The 13456-nt window shown below is 34.6% G+C and overlaps 1 protein-coding gene across 4 annotated transcripts in view; it reads right to left on the bottom strand.

Moving 5' to 3' along the window:
* Positions 1-387: 387 nt before the first annotated feature.
* The window catches only part of NOL4 (nucleolar protein 4), a 402455-nt gene continuing 389386 nt past the window's right edge, over positions 388-13456 (bottom strand). For all 4 annotated transcript variants that reach the window (XM_044243197.1, XM_044243198.1, XM_044243199.1 and 1 more), the window contains one exon: positions 388-1026. In XM_044243197.1, coding sequence (XP_044099132.1) covers positions 833-1026 — 194 coding nt within the window. In that variant the 3' untranslated portion in view covers positions 388-832. The remainder of the gene's footprint in view (positions 1027-13456) is intronic.

The raw sequence follows: 13456 nt of genomic DNA, 5'->3' as shown, positions 1-13456 counted from the left end.
CAATGATATGTCTTTTTTAATATTAAAACATTCTGTGATGAAAACCTCTATTGCGAAACTGCGACGTTGAGAGGCATGACGAGCGCGAGTGCAGAAACGCGGGCTTCTCGTGGAAGTAGTTCCCGATGTGATGATTTAAAGAACGTAGCAAGGGTTTGTTTTCCAGCATTGTTATTTTTTGTAGAAAGGATTTGGAAAGAGGAGAAGGCAAAGGGATGTGGAAAAGGTACTTACAGTAGTTTCTCAAAACAGTTTTCTTTTAGGACCTATGAAAAAGTTACCAAAGTAAAAATGACAATTTTGAATGAAAAACAAGTTTTTGTCTTTTTATAAAAATTACATATATATATTTTTTTAAAATACAAGCTCCTTCTCAATGATGTTATATCCTGTAGCAACAAGAAATTTGGCTTTTTTTTTTTTTTTTTGCCAGATACTGTAGCTTTCTGTCCAGTAAGTCAGTAGTAAATTCCACTAATATTTCAGTTGGATCTTGAACTATTTTTTATACCACAAACTTCTTCTGTTTTATCCTTGAATTAAGAATATACAGCTTTTTTTTTTTTCTTTTTTTTGCCCCAGATATTTATGCTGAGAAACTAAAACATAAAGCAGTAGGCTGGACACATTACAGTATCTCAAGTACTTCAGAGGTCAGAGTTCCTTTGAAGCACCTTAACACATCACTTTATGGATCAAGGACAATGGGGCATAATGGAAGTATTTCTCTTAAGACTGTGCAGTAAGACCAGAAGCGTCTCTGCTGGGAAATCTAAATGTCATTAGTGGAAACTGCAAATTTAGACCTCAGTGAATAGGATCGTCATTTGACTCAGTTCTGTTGTAAAATAAGATTTTCCAGTTCATCTGCAGAACGCAATAAAAATGCAGCTGATTCTCGGTATCCTGCAACGAGCTGTCTCACAGCATTGATTTCAGTTGGACTCAGCTGGGGTCTGGAGCTTGAACTGCTGGAGGATCCTGAGCTAGTTGCCAACTGCCTCTTCATGCTGAGATCCGTTGGTCCTAGAAAAAATAATCCCAAAATTAATGTGAACAATCTTTGTTCTGGTACTTTGAACATGACCATTAAATTGTTGACTTAATTCACTTACTCTTTTGTGAAAAGCTACTGATACCTTTAATCAAATACATCAGCTCTCTGAAATACCAAAGAGCAACATGATATGAAATGAGTGGCTGAGTTTTCTCAGACTCCTTGTCCAGACGATCACCTCTTTCTGTGGAAAGACCCTGAAGAAGACCTACTCCTAATGTGTGCTTTTCGGCAAACTCGATTTTAAGTCTACTCTACAGCTATTGCAGCAGTGTAAAATGTTGGGACTTGCAAATACTTTGTGTTTGCACCCTTGGTTAACAAATAATTTTAGGTCCCACCTACTCAGACGTGGAAACGTTCTAGATTGTGATGCTAAGGACTCCAGATTACAAACTCCTCCATTTAGAACAAAGGAAATTTGGGACAGAAGAGTTCAATGACATGGTTGCAATTCAACAGCTTTTAAGTGGCATAGTAAGGATGTGAATTGCATATTTTTTTATTTCAGGGGAATGCTTTTCTTCTATCATGTTGGTTAGTATTTTAAAATATGTGTTAAGTTAGTAAAAATTAGTATTTAAAAATATTAGACAGCAGTTAGTTTTAGGAGGATGCAGTAAGTAAATGATCAGTACAAACAATTCCACAAAGAAACCAGACCTGGGATAGTGCTTTAGGTATTGTTAAAGCTGCTTCTGTATTTATTTGCCTAAAACATTCAGGTGTCCAAACGTTTATTACATATAATTTAAACCAATTATATTACATATAATTAAACCAAATCAGATAGGTCTGCTTTTTGACAACATATTGTAAGTTTTTATTTCTTTGTACATTTTTACTTTAAAATAATTTACTTAACAGAAATGTCTTAAAGATTTTTAAAATACTTTCCATCAATTCTTGGATTATTAAGCTTTTTTTAAGGTGTTATAAAGGTTTTAAGTGTTCATTGTTATAGCAACTACTTAATGAAAGGTAAGAACCATAACTATTAAATTTGCAATGAGTAATACATTTAAAATCCTTGAATAAACATTACTGGGGACATTAGCTGAAGGCATGCTCAAGAATTGTAGCAATTCTTACTTGAAATGATTTAAACAGATTTTTCTTAGAGAACTTTTCATATAATAGTATTCAATTCCTGAACTGAAACAAGGGATGTTATTTTATCCTGTTCCTCCTTCTTGAGGCCTGTGGAAACAGGTCAAGACCCAACCCCTTTCACCCTGTACCCGAAGGGAGAAGGGGACTCCTGCCAGCGAGGAGGCATGTCTCAGGAAATGGGAACAGCTTCACTTGTAATCTAAGTAGGACAGAGACAAGACTAGCACACAAGAACTCGGACATTTGAGAGGGACTTATTTCCACTTCTGCCACAGCCTTAAAGCCTTGATTTCCTAGCGGGAGTTAGTTTCCATTTATTCTGCTGTTTACAAAATCCCAAGGCTGATATAGCAAGCTGAAAGGGAGAGATACGGGGATGTTGCGTGCATAGACAGGAATTAATGAAAAAGCATGGAAGCAAATCAATAGCAACTAGTGCATTTGGAAAGTTCTGAATGGATTAAGAAAATATCATGACATAATGGGTTCTGGTTTATGGATGAACCAACTTTAAATTTGGATTTTTTACCCTTTATATTCAAGTATCCCAGGACCAGTACAAATCTTTATAAAACAAAGTAGAAAGGACTTGCCTCAATTATGTAGATATGTCATGTCTAGTTGATCATTATTTTATTAGAAGTTGTAACATTTTATGATGTTTTTACTGACAAGCCAAGTGGCTGGTTAATGTCTTTAGGTGGAATTAAGAAAGGGTGAGGCTAGGGCTCAAGTTCTTTTTGGGATAAAAAGATTATGATTTCATTCTAACACCATGGTTCACAGATTATTCTCTACCTCTGGCTCAGAGATAAAGGCTTCCAAACTAATATATAGTTTTCACTTTCTTTCTAATTATTAACACAGGCAAATTCTAGATAGCTCAGAAGCCATTCACACCTTTGTTATTTTTCTGGAAGAAAGTTGACTTCCATTATCTTGGAGTCTTTTAGATCTACAGGATCAGGATTAAGTATAATTAAAAGTATAAGGAATTCTTTTTGCTGAATATTACTCAAATCTTCCAAGTTAAGAGGTCGAGTAGGGAAGCAAAAAAATTAAGCCAAAAATGAACAAAATTAGTGACTACCTAAACAGCCCTTTTTTTTGTTTGTTGCTAGTATTTTTTTTTAAGATTTTATTTATTTATTTGACAGAGAGAGATCACAAGTAGGCAGAGAGAGAGGGAAGCAGGCTCCCCGCTGAGTAGAGAGCCGGACGCGGGACTCGATCCCAGGACCCTGAGATCATGACCTGAGCCGAAGGCAGCGGCTTAACCCACTGAGCCACCCAGGTGCCCCAGTATTTTTTTTTTTTTTAAGATTTTATTTATCTATTTGAGAGTGTGTGTGCAAGAGAGAGGACGAGGATCAGGGAGGAGGAGAGGAAGCGGAAATGGGAGAAGGAGAAGCAGACTTCCTGCTAAGCAGGAAGACTCACATAGGGCTCAATCCCAGGACCCCAGGATCATGACCTGACCAGAAAGCAGACTCTTAGCTGACTGAGCTACCCAGACACCCCTGTTACTAAGATTCTTATCTGCCTCATTCAGACAATGTCATACCTGACTGGCTTAGCTTAACCTGAACAATCAATGTAAAGCAAAATGTCAAATTTTATGAAGATGTTAAATTTAATGAAGTCAAGGAAAATATTCTTGGAGATTTGCTCAAATAACAAAGCCATTAAAAAGTATGCGTTCTGGAGGAGGGGCCAGTTAATAAAACAAGCAAAAAGAATGACACAATAGATGTTTCAAGAGAAAATGATTTGAATATCAAGTGTTAAAGCAAATCAGAAAACTTGACTAGTTTTAAAAACCATAATTATGCAGACTTTATAGTCATTCTGAAAATTTGAATAAGAGGTATTTCATGGTAACAGAAAATGTTAGAAAAATTAAACTCCACCAAAACCAATATTTGATTTTTTTTTAAAGGTTTGGGGGAAGATTTATAAGTTATTTATAAGTTATAAGTAAATTCTAATTAAATGAAGATGTATATCCATAATTCACTTTATTTTTTGATGTATTTCTTAAATCAAAATATAGTTCACATACAATGTTATATTTGTTTCAGGTGTATAACACTGTGATTCAACACTATGCTAGCTTACTTTTGTTTCAAGTTTTTATTAAAATTCTACTTAACATTTGGTGTAATATTAGAAGAATTTGATTCATTATATACATGTCACACCCAGTGCTCATCACAAGTGCCCTCCTTAAAGCCCATCACCCATTTAGTCCATCCCCTCCCACTTCCCCTCCAGCAACCCCTCATTTGTCCTCTATTGTTAAGAGTCTATTTTATGGGGGCGCCTGGGTGGCTCAGTGGGTTAAGCCGCTGCCTTCGGCTCAGGTCATGATCTCAGGGTCCTGGGATCGAGTCCCACATCGGGCTCTCTGCTCAGCGGGGAGCCTGCTTCCTCCTCTCTCTCTGCCTGCCTCTCTGCCTGCTTGTAATCTCTCTCTGTCAAATAAATAATAAAATCTTTAAAAAAAAAAAAAAAAGAGTCTATTTTATGGTTTGTCTTTTTTTCTTTCCCTATGTTTATCTGTGTTGTTCCTCAAATTGCACAAATGAGTGAAACTGTATGGTATTTCTTTGACTTATTTTGCTTATTAGCATAACACCCTCTAGCTCTACCCACATCATTCAAATGGCAAGATTTCATTGTGGTTTTTTTTTGTTTTCTTTTTTAACCATTACATGTGTTTATTGCTAACAAACTGCAACAGACATAACATGGTTTATCTGACCTTCAGTAAACCTCCACAGAATAAAAAAGTTTCATACTTACTGCTGATAACTTAGACAGGTTTATCTTAATTAAACCAACAAACTTAGTTTAGTTTTGGGGTTTGTGTGTGTGTGTGTGTGTGTTCTTAGAATGTTTTATTCTTTTTTTTTTTCAATTTATTTATTTTCAGAAAAACAGTATTCATTATTTTTTTACCACACCCAGTGCTCCATGCAATCCGTGTCTTCTATAATACCCACCACCGGTACCCCAACTTCCCACCCCCTCCCGCCACTTCAAACCCCTCAGATTGTTTTTCAGAGTCCATAGTCTCTCATGATTCACCTCCCCTTCCAATTTACCCCAACTCCCTTCTCCTCTCTAACACCCCTTGTCCTCCATGATATTTGTTATGCTCCACAAATAAGTGAAACCATATGATAATTCACTCTCTCTGCTTGACTTACTTCACTCAGCATAATCTCTTCCAGTCCCGTCCATGTTGCTACATAAAACTATGGAGTATTATGCCTCCATCAGAAAGGAAGTTTTCATTGTTTTTAATGGCAAAGTAATATTCCATTGTGTGTGTGTGTGTGTGTGTGTGTGTGTGTATATATATATATATATACACACACTACCTCTTCTTTATCCATTCATCAGCCAATGGACATTTGGACTCTTTCCATAATTTGACTGTTGTTGATAATGCTGCTATAAACATTGGGATACATGTGCCCCTTTGGATCAGTATTCTTGTAATCTTTGATAAATATCTAGCAGTGTTGGATCATAGAGTAGTGCTATTTTTAAGTTTCTGAGGAACCTCCATACTGTTTTCTAGAGCAGCTGCACCAGTTTCCATTCCCACCAACAGAGTAAGAGGGTTCCCCTTTCTTGGCATACTTGCCAACATCTGTTGTTTCCTGTGGTATAAATTTTAACAATTCTGACAGGTGTGAGGTAGTAGCTCATCATGATTTTGTGTTTACCTCACAATGAGTGAGGTTAAGCAACTTTTCATGCATCTGTTGGACATCTGTATGCAATCTTTGGAAAAAAGTCTACTCATGTCTTCCCATTTTTTAACTGGATTATTTTGGGGGGGTGTTGAATTTATTAAATTCTTTAGATTCCAGATACTAACAGTTTATCATCTAGGGCCTTTGCAAGAATCTTCTCCCATTCTGAAGGTTGCCATTTCACTAAAGTATAGCTATCACCTGCCACCGTACAAACCAATTTTAAATTCAGAAACTATATTCTGTAAGCCGTACCTTTCGTTCCTGTGACAGTCATTCCATAACTGGAAGCCTGTATCTTCTCCTTTCCTTCAACCATTTTGCCATCCCCTATCCCCCTAGCTACCATTAGTTTGTTCTCTGTATTTATGGGTCTGTTTCTGCTTTTATTTGTTTCATTTTTTAGGTTCCACAAATAAGTGAAATCATATGGTGTTTGACTTTCTGACTTATTTCACTTAGCATAATACTCTTTAGATCCATCCATATGGTATCAAATGGCAGTATCTCATTTTTTTAATGGCTGAGTAATAGGCCATTACACACACACACAAACACACACAGCCCATTCATCTACTGATGGACACTTGGTTGCTTCTGTATCTTGGCTATTGTTAAAAATGCTGCATAAACATAGAGGTACATATATCTTTTCAAAGGAGTGTTTCTATTTTCTTTGGGTAGTTAGCCAGTAGTGAAGTGCTAGATCACATGGGATTTCTAGTTTTGATTTTTTGGGGAACCTGCATACCATATTCCATAGTGGCTACATAAAATTACATTCCCACCAGCAGTGCACGAGGGTTTCTTTTTCTACATATCTTCACCAACACTTGTTATTTCTTGTTACTTTGAGTCTAGACATTGACAGGTATGAGGTGATAACCTCCTTGTGGTTTTTATTTGCATTTCCCTAATGATTCCTGCCATCGAGCATCTTCCCATGCATCTGCTGGCCATCTGTATGTCAGAGAATGTATGTCAGATATTTGGAGAAATGTCTATTCGGGTCCTCTGCCTATTATTTAATGGGATTGTTTGGGGGACTTTTTGGTGTTGAGTTCTTTACATATTTTGGAGATTAACTGCTTATTGGATATATTATTTGCAAATATCTTCTCCTAATCAGTAGTCTGCCTTTTGAATTTGTTTGATAGTTTCCTTTGCTGCACAAAAGTCTTTTATTTTGGTATATTCCCAATAGTTTTTTTACTTTTGTTTTCCTTGCCTGAGGAGACCTGCCCCCCCAAAAAATGTTGCTGAGGCCAATATCAAAGAGATTGTTGCCTATGTTTTCTTCTAGGAGTTTTATGGTTTCAGGTCTCACATTTAGGTCTTGAACCCATTTTGAGTTTATTTTTCTGTATGTTATGAGAGAGTGAGTTTGTTTGTTTGGTTTTTGGTTTTGGCACAAAATGGAGCTATCTAGTTTTCTTAGCACCATTTATTAAAGGGACTATCTTTCCCCCACTGTATATTTTTGTCTCCTTTGTCATGGATTAATTGACCATATAAGTATGGATTTATTCCTGGCCTCTCTATCCTGGTCCATTGATTTACATGTGTTTTTGTGTCAGTTGCATTCTGTTTTGATTACTACAGCTTTGTGGTATATCTTGAAATCTAGGACTGTGATACCTCTGGCTTTGTTCTTCTTTCTTGAGATTACTTTAGGTATTTGAGGTCTTGTGGTTTCCTATAGATCTTAGTACATTTGTTCTAGTTTTGTGGAAAATGATATTGGTATTTTGATAGGGATTGTATTCAATCTATGGATTGCTTTGGATAGTGCAGATGTTTTAACACTAATTCTTCCACTCCATGAGCATGGGATACCTTTCCATTTGTATTGTCTTCAATTTCTTTCATCAGTATTTAATGTTTTCAGAGTATAGTTCTTTAACATCCTGATTAAATTTATTCCTAGATTCTTTTTACTTCTGCTCTGATCTTAATTATTTCCTTCTCTCTACTATCTTTGAGCTTTGTTGTTCTTTTTCTAAATCATTTATGCACAAAGTTTGTTTATTTGAATTTTTTTTTTTTAGGTAAGCCTGTATGATTACAATAGTCTTTTAGCACTGTTTGTGCTTCATTCAAAAAATTTCTACTTTTATTGTCTCAAGGTATTTTTCAGTTTCCTCTATTTGTTGAGACATTTGTTGTTCAGTAGCATATAGTTTAGCTTCCATATTTTTTTTCCACAGTTTTTTTTTTTTTTTCTACTTGGTTTCCAGTTTCATAGTGTTGTGGTCAGAAAAGATGGTTGGTACCGTTTCAATCTTCTTAAACTTATTGAGACGACTTCATGGCCTAATATGATCTATTCTGGAAAATGTCCCATGTGCTTGAAAAACAATGTGAATCTGTTTTTAGACAGAATATTCTATATATCTGTCAAGCACATCTGGTCTAACATATCATTTAAAGCCACTTTAAAAAATGATTATCTGTCTGGATCATGTATTGTTGATACAAGTAGGGTGTTAAAATTCCCTACTATTTTAACACTGTGTAATGCCCTTCTTTGTTTCTTATTAGAGTCTTTGTTTTAAGGTCTATTTTGTCTAAGTATTGCTACCCAGCTTTGTTTTTGCTTTCATTTATTAGCATGAAATATATTTTTCCATCCCTTCTTTTTCAGGTTGTATGTATCTTTAGGTCTGATAGCTAGTCTCTTGTAGGGAGTATCAAGATGGGTCTAATTTTTTATCCATTCAGTCCCTCTGTGTCTTTTGATTGGATAATTTAGGCATTTGTATTTAAAGTAATTGTCCACAGGTATGTACTTACTGCCATTTTGTCAATTGTTTTCTGGCTTTTTGCAAATCATCTGTTCCTTTCTTCTTGCTGTCTTTATGTTTTGATTTTCCACAGTTATATGTTTAAATACCAAATTTAAAGAAGGATAAAATAAGAAAAGATAATTAAAAGATAGTATCCCTAATGTATATATAGACAAAAATCCTTAACAAAACATAGCAAGCCAAATTCAATAATATATTGATAGGATCACACAGCATGATCAGGTGGGTTTATTCCAAGGATTCAAGAATGGTTCAATATCTGCAAATCAATCAGAACAAAAACAGATACAAAGCATACAGTCTTCTCCATAGATGCATTCCAAACTAGGAAGGAACACCTAAAACTGTCAATCCTAAAATTTGTATGGAACCACACAGGACCTCAAATAGAGAAAGTAATCTTGAAATAGGACCAAAGCTGGAGGCAACGTCCTCCCTGATTTCAAAAAATGTTACCAAAGCTTTAGTAATCAAAATAGTGTAGTATAGGCATAAACACACAAACCAATTGGCAGAGATAGCCCAGTACTATACTTACATGTATGTGGTTAATTAATTTAGGACAAAAGAGCTAGGAATACATAATGGGGAAAGAACAGTCTCTTTTATAAACGGTGCTGGGAAAACCAGATAGCCATAGGCAAAAAAATGAAACTGAACCTCTAAAACTATACATAAAAATTAACCCAAAGTTGATCAAATACTTTAAGACCTGAAACCATAAACTCCTAGAAGAGAAAATAGATGGCAAACTCCAAGACATCAATGTGGCTATGATATTTTGGATCTGACATTAAAGCAAAATCAACAAAGGCAAAAATAAACATCTGGGACTATATCAAAGATAATATACTGGTGGCCTGAAATACCTGAAAAGGTATTTCATAATCATCGGGGAAATGCAAGTCAAAGCCACAATGATATATCACTTCACCTAAGTTAAAATTGCTGTTACAAGATTTCATAAAACTCCAGTGGACAAAACTCAAAATTCAGCAATTGATAAATATATTACAAAATATGTATTACAGGTCTACTACTAAGAATGAAATTCCTTGGAGGGGGATAACATTTTTCTTAACTGGGGTTTCAGGTTCATTTTCCCTGTTATCAAAATCAACTGTAAATGTCCATCTGTTAATGTGGAACAATATAGAGATTTTATGAATTTTATAGATAGTTTCCAAATTGAGTATATTCATCATTTGTAAAACATTTATAGCCGCCTTCTGGATTTTCTAAAAACTTACCTAATAACTTGTCAATGCATTGCAGCTTAATTACTTCCAATTGAAGATTAAACTGGCAGTTCTTCAATTGAACAGTAAAAACTATTTTGAGATATGGGAATTTATTTTCCACGTGTATAAAGTCCAAAAAAACATTGCTGAAGCTGTAGTATGTGCTCAGCAAATATATCCACAGGAAATGTGTGTGGAAATGTAGATTTAACTTCTTGTTTTAACTTGGACAGTATGAATTTATAAAGCAGCCTAGCCACTACATGTAAGTCAAACAATGTTATCAGCAAAATGGCTTTATCACAGCATAAACTTCACATATAAGAACTGTTTCATCTTGTAATTTCATATTGAATTCATCAAGAATCATTGTTCATTCTGTAGCACAAGCTAATTTCCAAAGCCAGTTAGTGTTCAGAAAAATTTCAATCTTGGCTCTGACCTGAAAAAGTTTCCCACAATGTCATCAAGCTGCTGTGTCTTAAGTAAGGGTATTTGGATTTTATTTTTGACAATATCTCACAGAACTTAGGATAATTAAATTGAAGAAAACAAGGTTTAATGCTGACACTGCTGTACAACATCACATGATCAATTCAAAGGTTTTCCACAATGTACCTAATTCAAAAAATGAATAGTTCAGGAAGTAACCATATGACTTATATTTTAATAAACTTTGTAAATTTGCCCAAATAAGCCTTTCTGCTTCATACATCTTAGCAGATTCCACTTTAGGTTTTACTGAATTATTTTGTTCTTTACAATGAAAATATTCTCAGTGAAAGGTGTTTCACTTTATACTATTCATAAACACAAAGTCTTTTATCACTTCAAACTCATCACTGATTATTAAAAAAAAAAAAAAAACCTAGCAGTATTAGTAACATCTCCACTTATACAGAGACAAAGAAAACCACTTTTAATCACTTGACTTGGTTTTTAATTGGTTATTATCCCCAATATCTTAATTTCAGCCCTTCAAGCAGTGTTTTTGCCATAATGCTACTAGTCAAGCAAGTTTCTTTAGAAACAGTTCTTCAATTGCTGCAACCAAACACTATTTAATAAACTCATTATCTTACAGTAAGTGAAGTCACTTTCCCTGCTTGACTAATACATGAGCCACTTAGAAACTTACTTTGGTTGCACACTTTCATTTTATGTTTTGATCATATGTTTAACAGAAGGATTTTATTGATAATTCATACTTTTCTGACAAAGGGTGAAAAAAATTAACTATTATTCTTTAGCAGCTTGGCTAAATTAGCTAATACATACAAAGCATCCAGGGCAGTGCTTGGCTAATAGCAGATACACATGACTAAATTCAACATACAGTTGCAGTTACAAGTGATCATAATAGAACTTGCCCTTTTAATACTGCTTTTGATGACAGGATTATAATTGTACCACAAAATGTGCTGGGCTGCTTTCCATTTCTTTTCCCCGCTTTTCAGTCTGTTTGTCTAAAATGAGTATTTCATCCTTAAGGTTTTGGTAAAATTCATCTGTTAAACTATCTGGTTGTATTGGGACGCCTGGGTGGCTCAGTGGGTTAAGCTGCTGCCTTCGGCTCAGGTCATGATCTCAGGGTCCTGGGATCGAGTCCCGCATCGGGCTCTCTGCTCGGCAGGGAGCCTGCTTCCTCCTCTCTCTCTCTGCCTGCCTCTCTGCCTACTTGTAATCTTTCTCTGTCAAATAAATAAATAAGATCTTTAAAAAAAAACTATCTGGTTATATATTTTTTAAATTCCTAGGTTTTTACAATACTGATTCAATGTATTAATCATTGTAAATTCGTGGGGAATATCTTTGAGTCAGTATTTGCCAATTACATTTTTGTAAAACCAGCTAACTAAATTTTCAAATATACTAGCATAAAGGTATTATTTTAATATTTTAAATATTTTGTTCTTTCATTCTTATGATTTTATACTTACTTTCTTGGCTAGTCTTGCTTTAAGTCCTTTCAAAGATTTTGATTTTATTGGTCATCTCTATTGCTTCTTTATTTTCTGTTTAATTTCTCCATTTATTTTCTCTGTTCTGTTTCTAACTTCTTGGATTAAATGAACAGCTCATTAACTTTCTTTGTCTAATGTTTGTGCCAAAATGCCACTTCAGTTCCATCTCACAAATTTAATGTGTAGTGCTTTCATCTTCATTATGAATATTTCTAAATACAATGCTATCAGTATATTAATAATCCTTTGTCACCATTTGCTTAGTCAATATGAAAGAATGTGTGTTGGGCAGGTTCTAGATATAGCCAGATTAAATTTTTGTTGTATTTTCAATTCTAAGTGATTTTCATTTCTATCAGTCTCTGAAAGAAGTGTTTTAAATGTCTATGGATATGCCCATTTCTTCTTGCAATTTTGTTAATTTTTTATTAATTTTAAGGTTATGCTGTTGGGGCATATAGTTTCTAGACAATTGTGACTATGAACTGTTCCCTGCATTATTAGGTAAGAAATTTAAAGCTTTTGCCTTAAAGCCTATTTTTTACTTATTACATGTGTGAGTGTGTGTACACACACACACATTTCCTCTAAATACTTCTGCAAGATTTTGTTTCGTACAGGTCTTTTCTATCAAAATGAAACCACTTTTAATTTATGCATCTACCTAAGAATCTGTCCTTTAACAAATACTGGATTACAACACAAGATATGTGTTAATATAAGGTCTGGATCACTCCATCTTCAGGGGGCTTACCACTTTGATTAGTAGAGAATGTCAGATGCCACAGTTCAGTGAGAACTGTTTGACTCTTCTAAAGTCTTTGTCAAACTCAAGCCATTTTCAACCCATTCAGGTCTAATATAAGCCTAACAGATTGTGCTGTCAAGTACTTAACTCCTCTTGACCTCATCAAATTTATCCCTTTCTACTTAATAAACACTGATTAATCAACATTAGGTTACCAAGAAACAGGGTATTTATCCATGAAGTATGTACCAAATTGCTGAGATACATATTCTACAGACAACTAAGAAAACACAAAAAGCAAGATATTTATCACTGTCAAGTAGCTGTTTAAGGCATTATGCAAGGGAGAAGAGAGGAGTATATGAATTACCCCTATCCTCCCCCCAAATTATAAGTCCACTTTCTACCAAAACTAAGGATCAAGCACTGACAAGGAATTACAGGTTGAATTAAATCTTCCATAATATACTTCCATGTTGATTTGATAGCAATTTTGATTATTTACACTGTAATTGTTGATATCCCATACAATACAAAAAAGCATACATGACTGTCCTGAAACAAACTAGCTGACTTTTTATTTCAAAATGCATTTTAGATCTTTTAAAAATTCATTTATTAAATTTTTTAGTGAGTTTTTGCTGTATTTAATCTTCTTTTCGTTGTCTTAATCCATTTGTTTTATTTCATTTTTCTCACTTAATGTGCCTTGTTAAACAAAAGAAAAGTAAAATTGCAGTTGAAGACCTTTTCGACATG

Source organism: Neovison vison, chromosome 3 (assembly GCF_020171115.1).
Source record: "Neovison vison isolate M4711 chromosome 3, ASM_NN_V1, whole genome shotgun sequence".
Classification (NCBI taxonomy): Eukaryota; Metazoa; Chordata; class Mammalia; order Carnivora; family Mustelidae; genus Neogale; species Neogale vison.
This window is presented reverse-complemented; position numbering and strand designations above follow the sequence as displayed.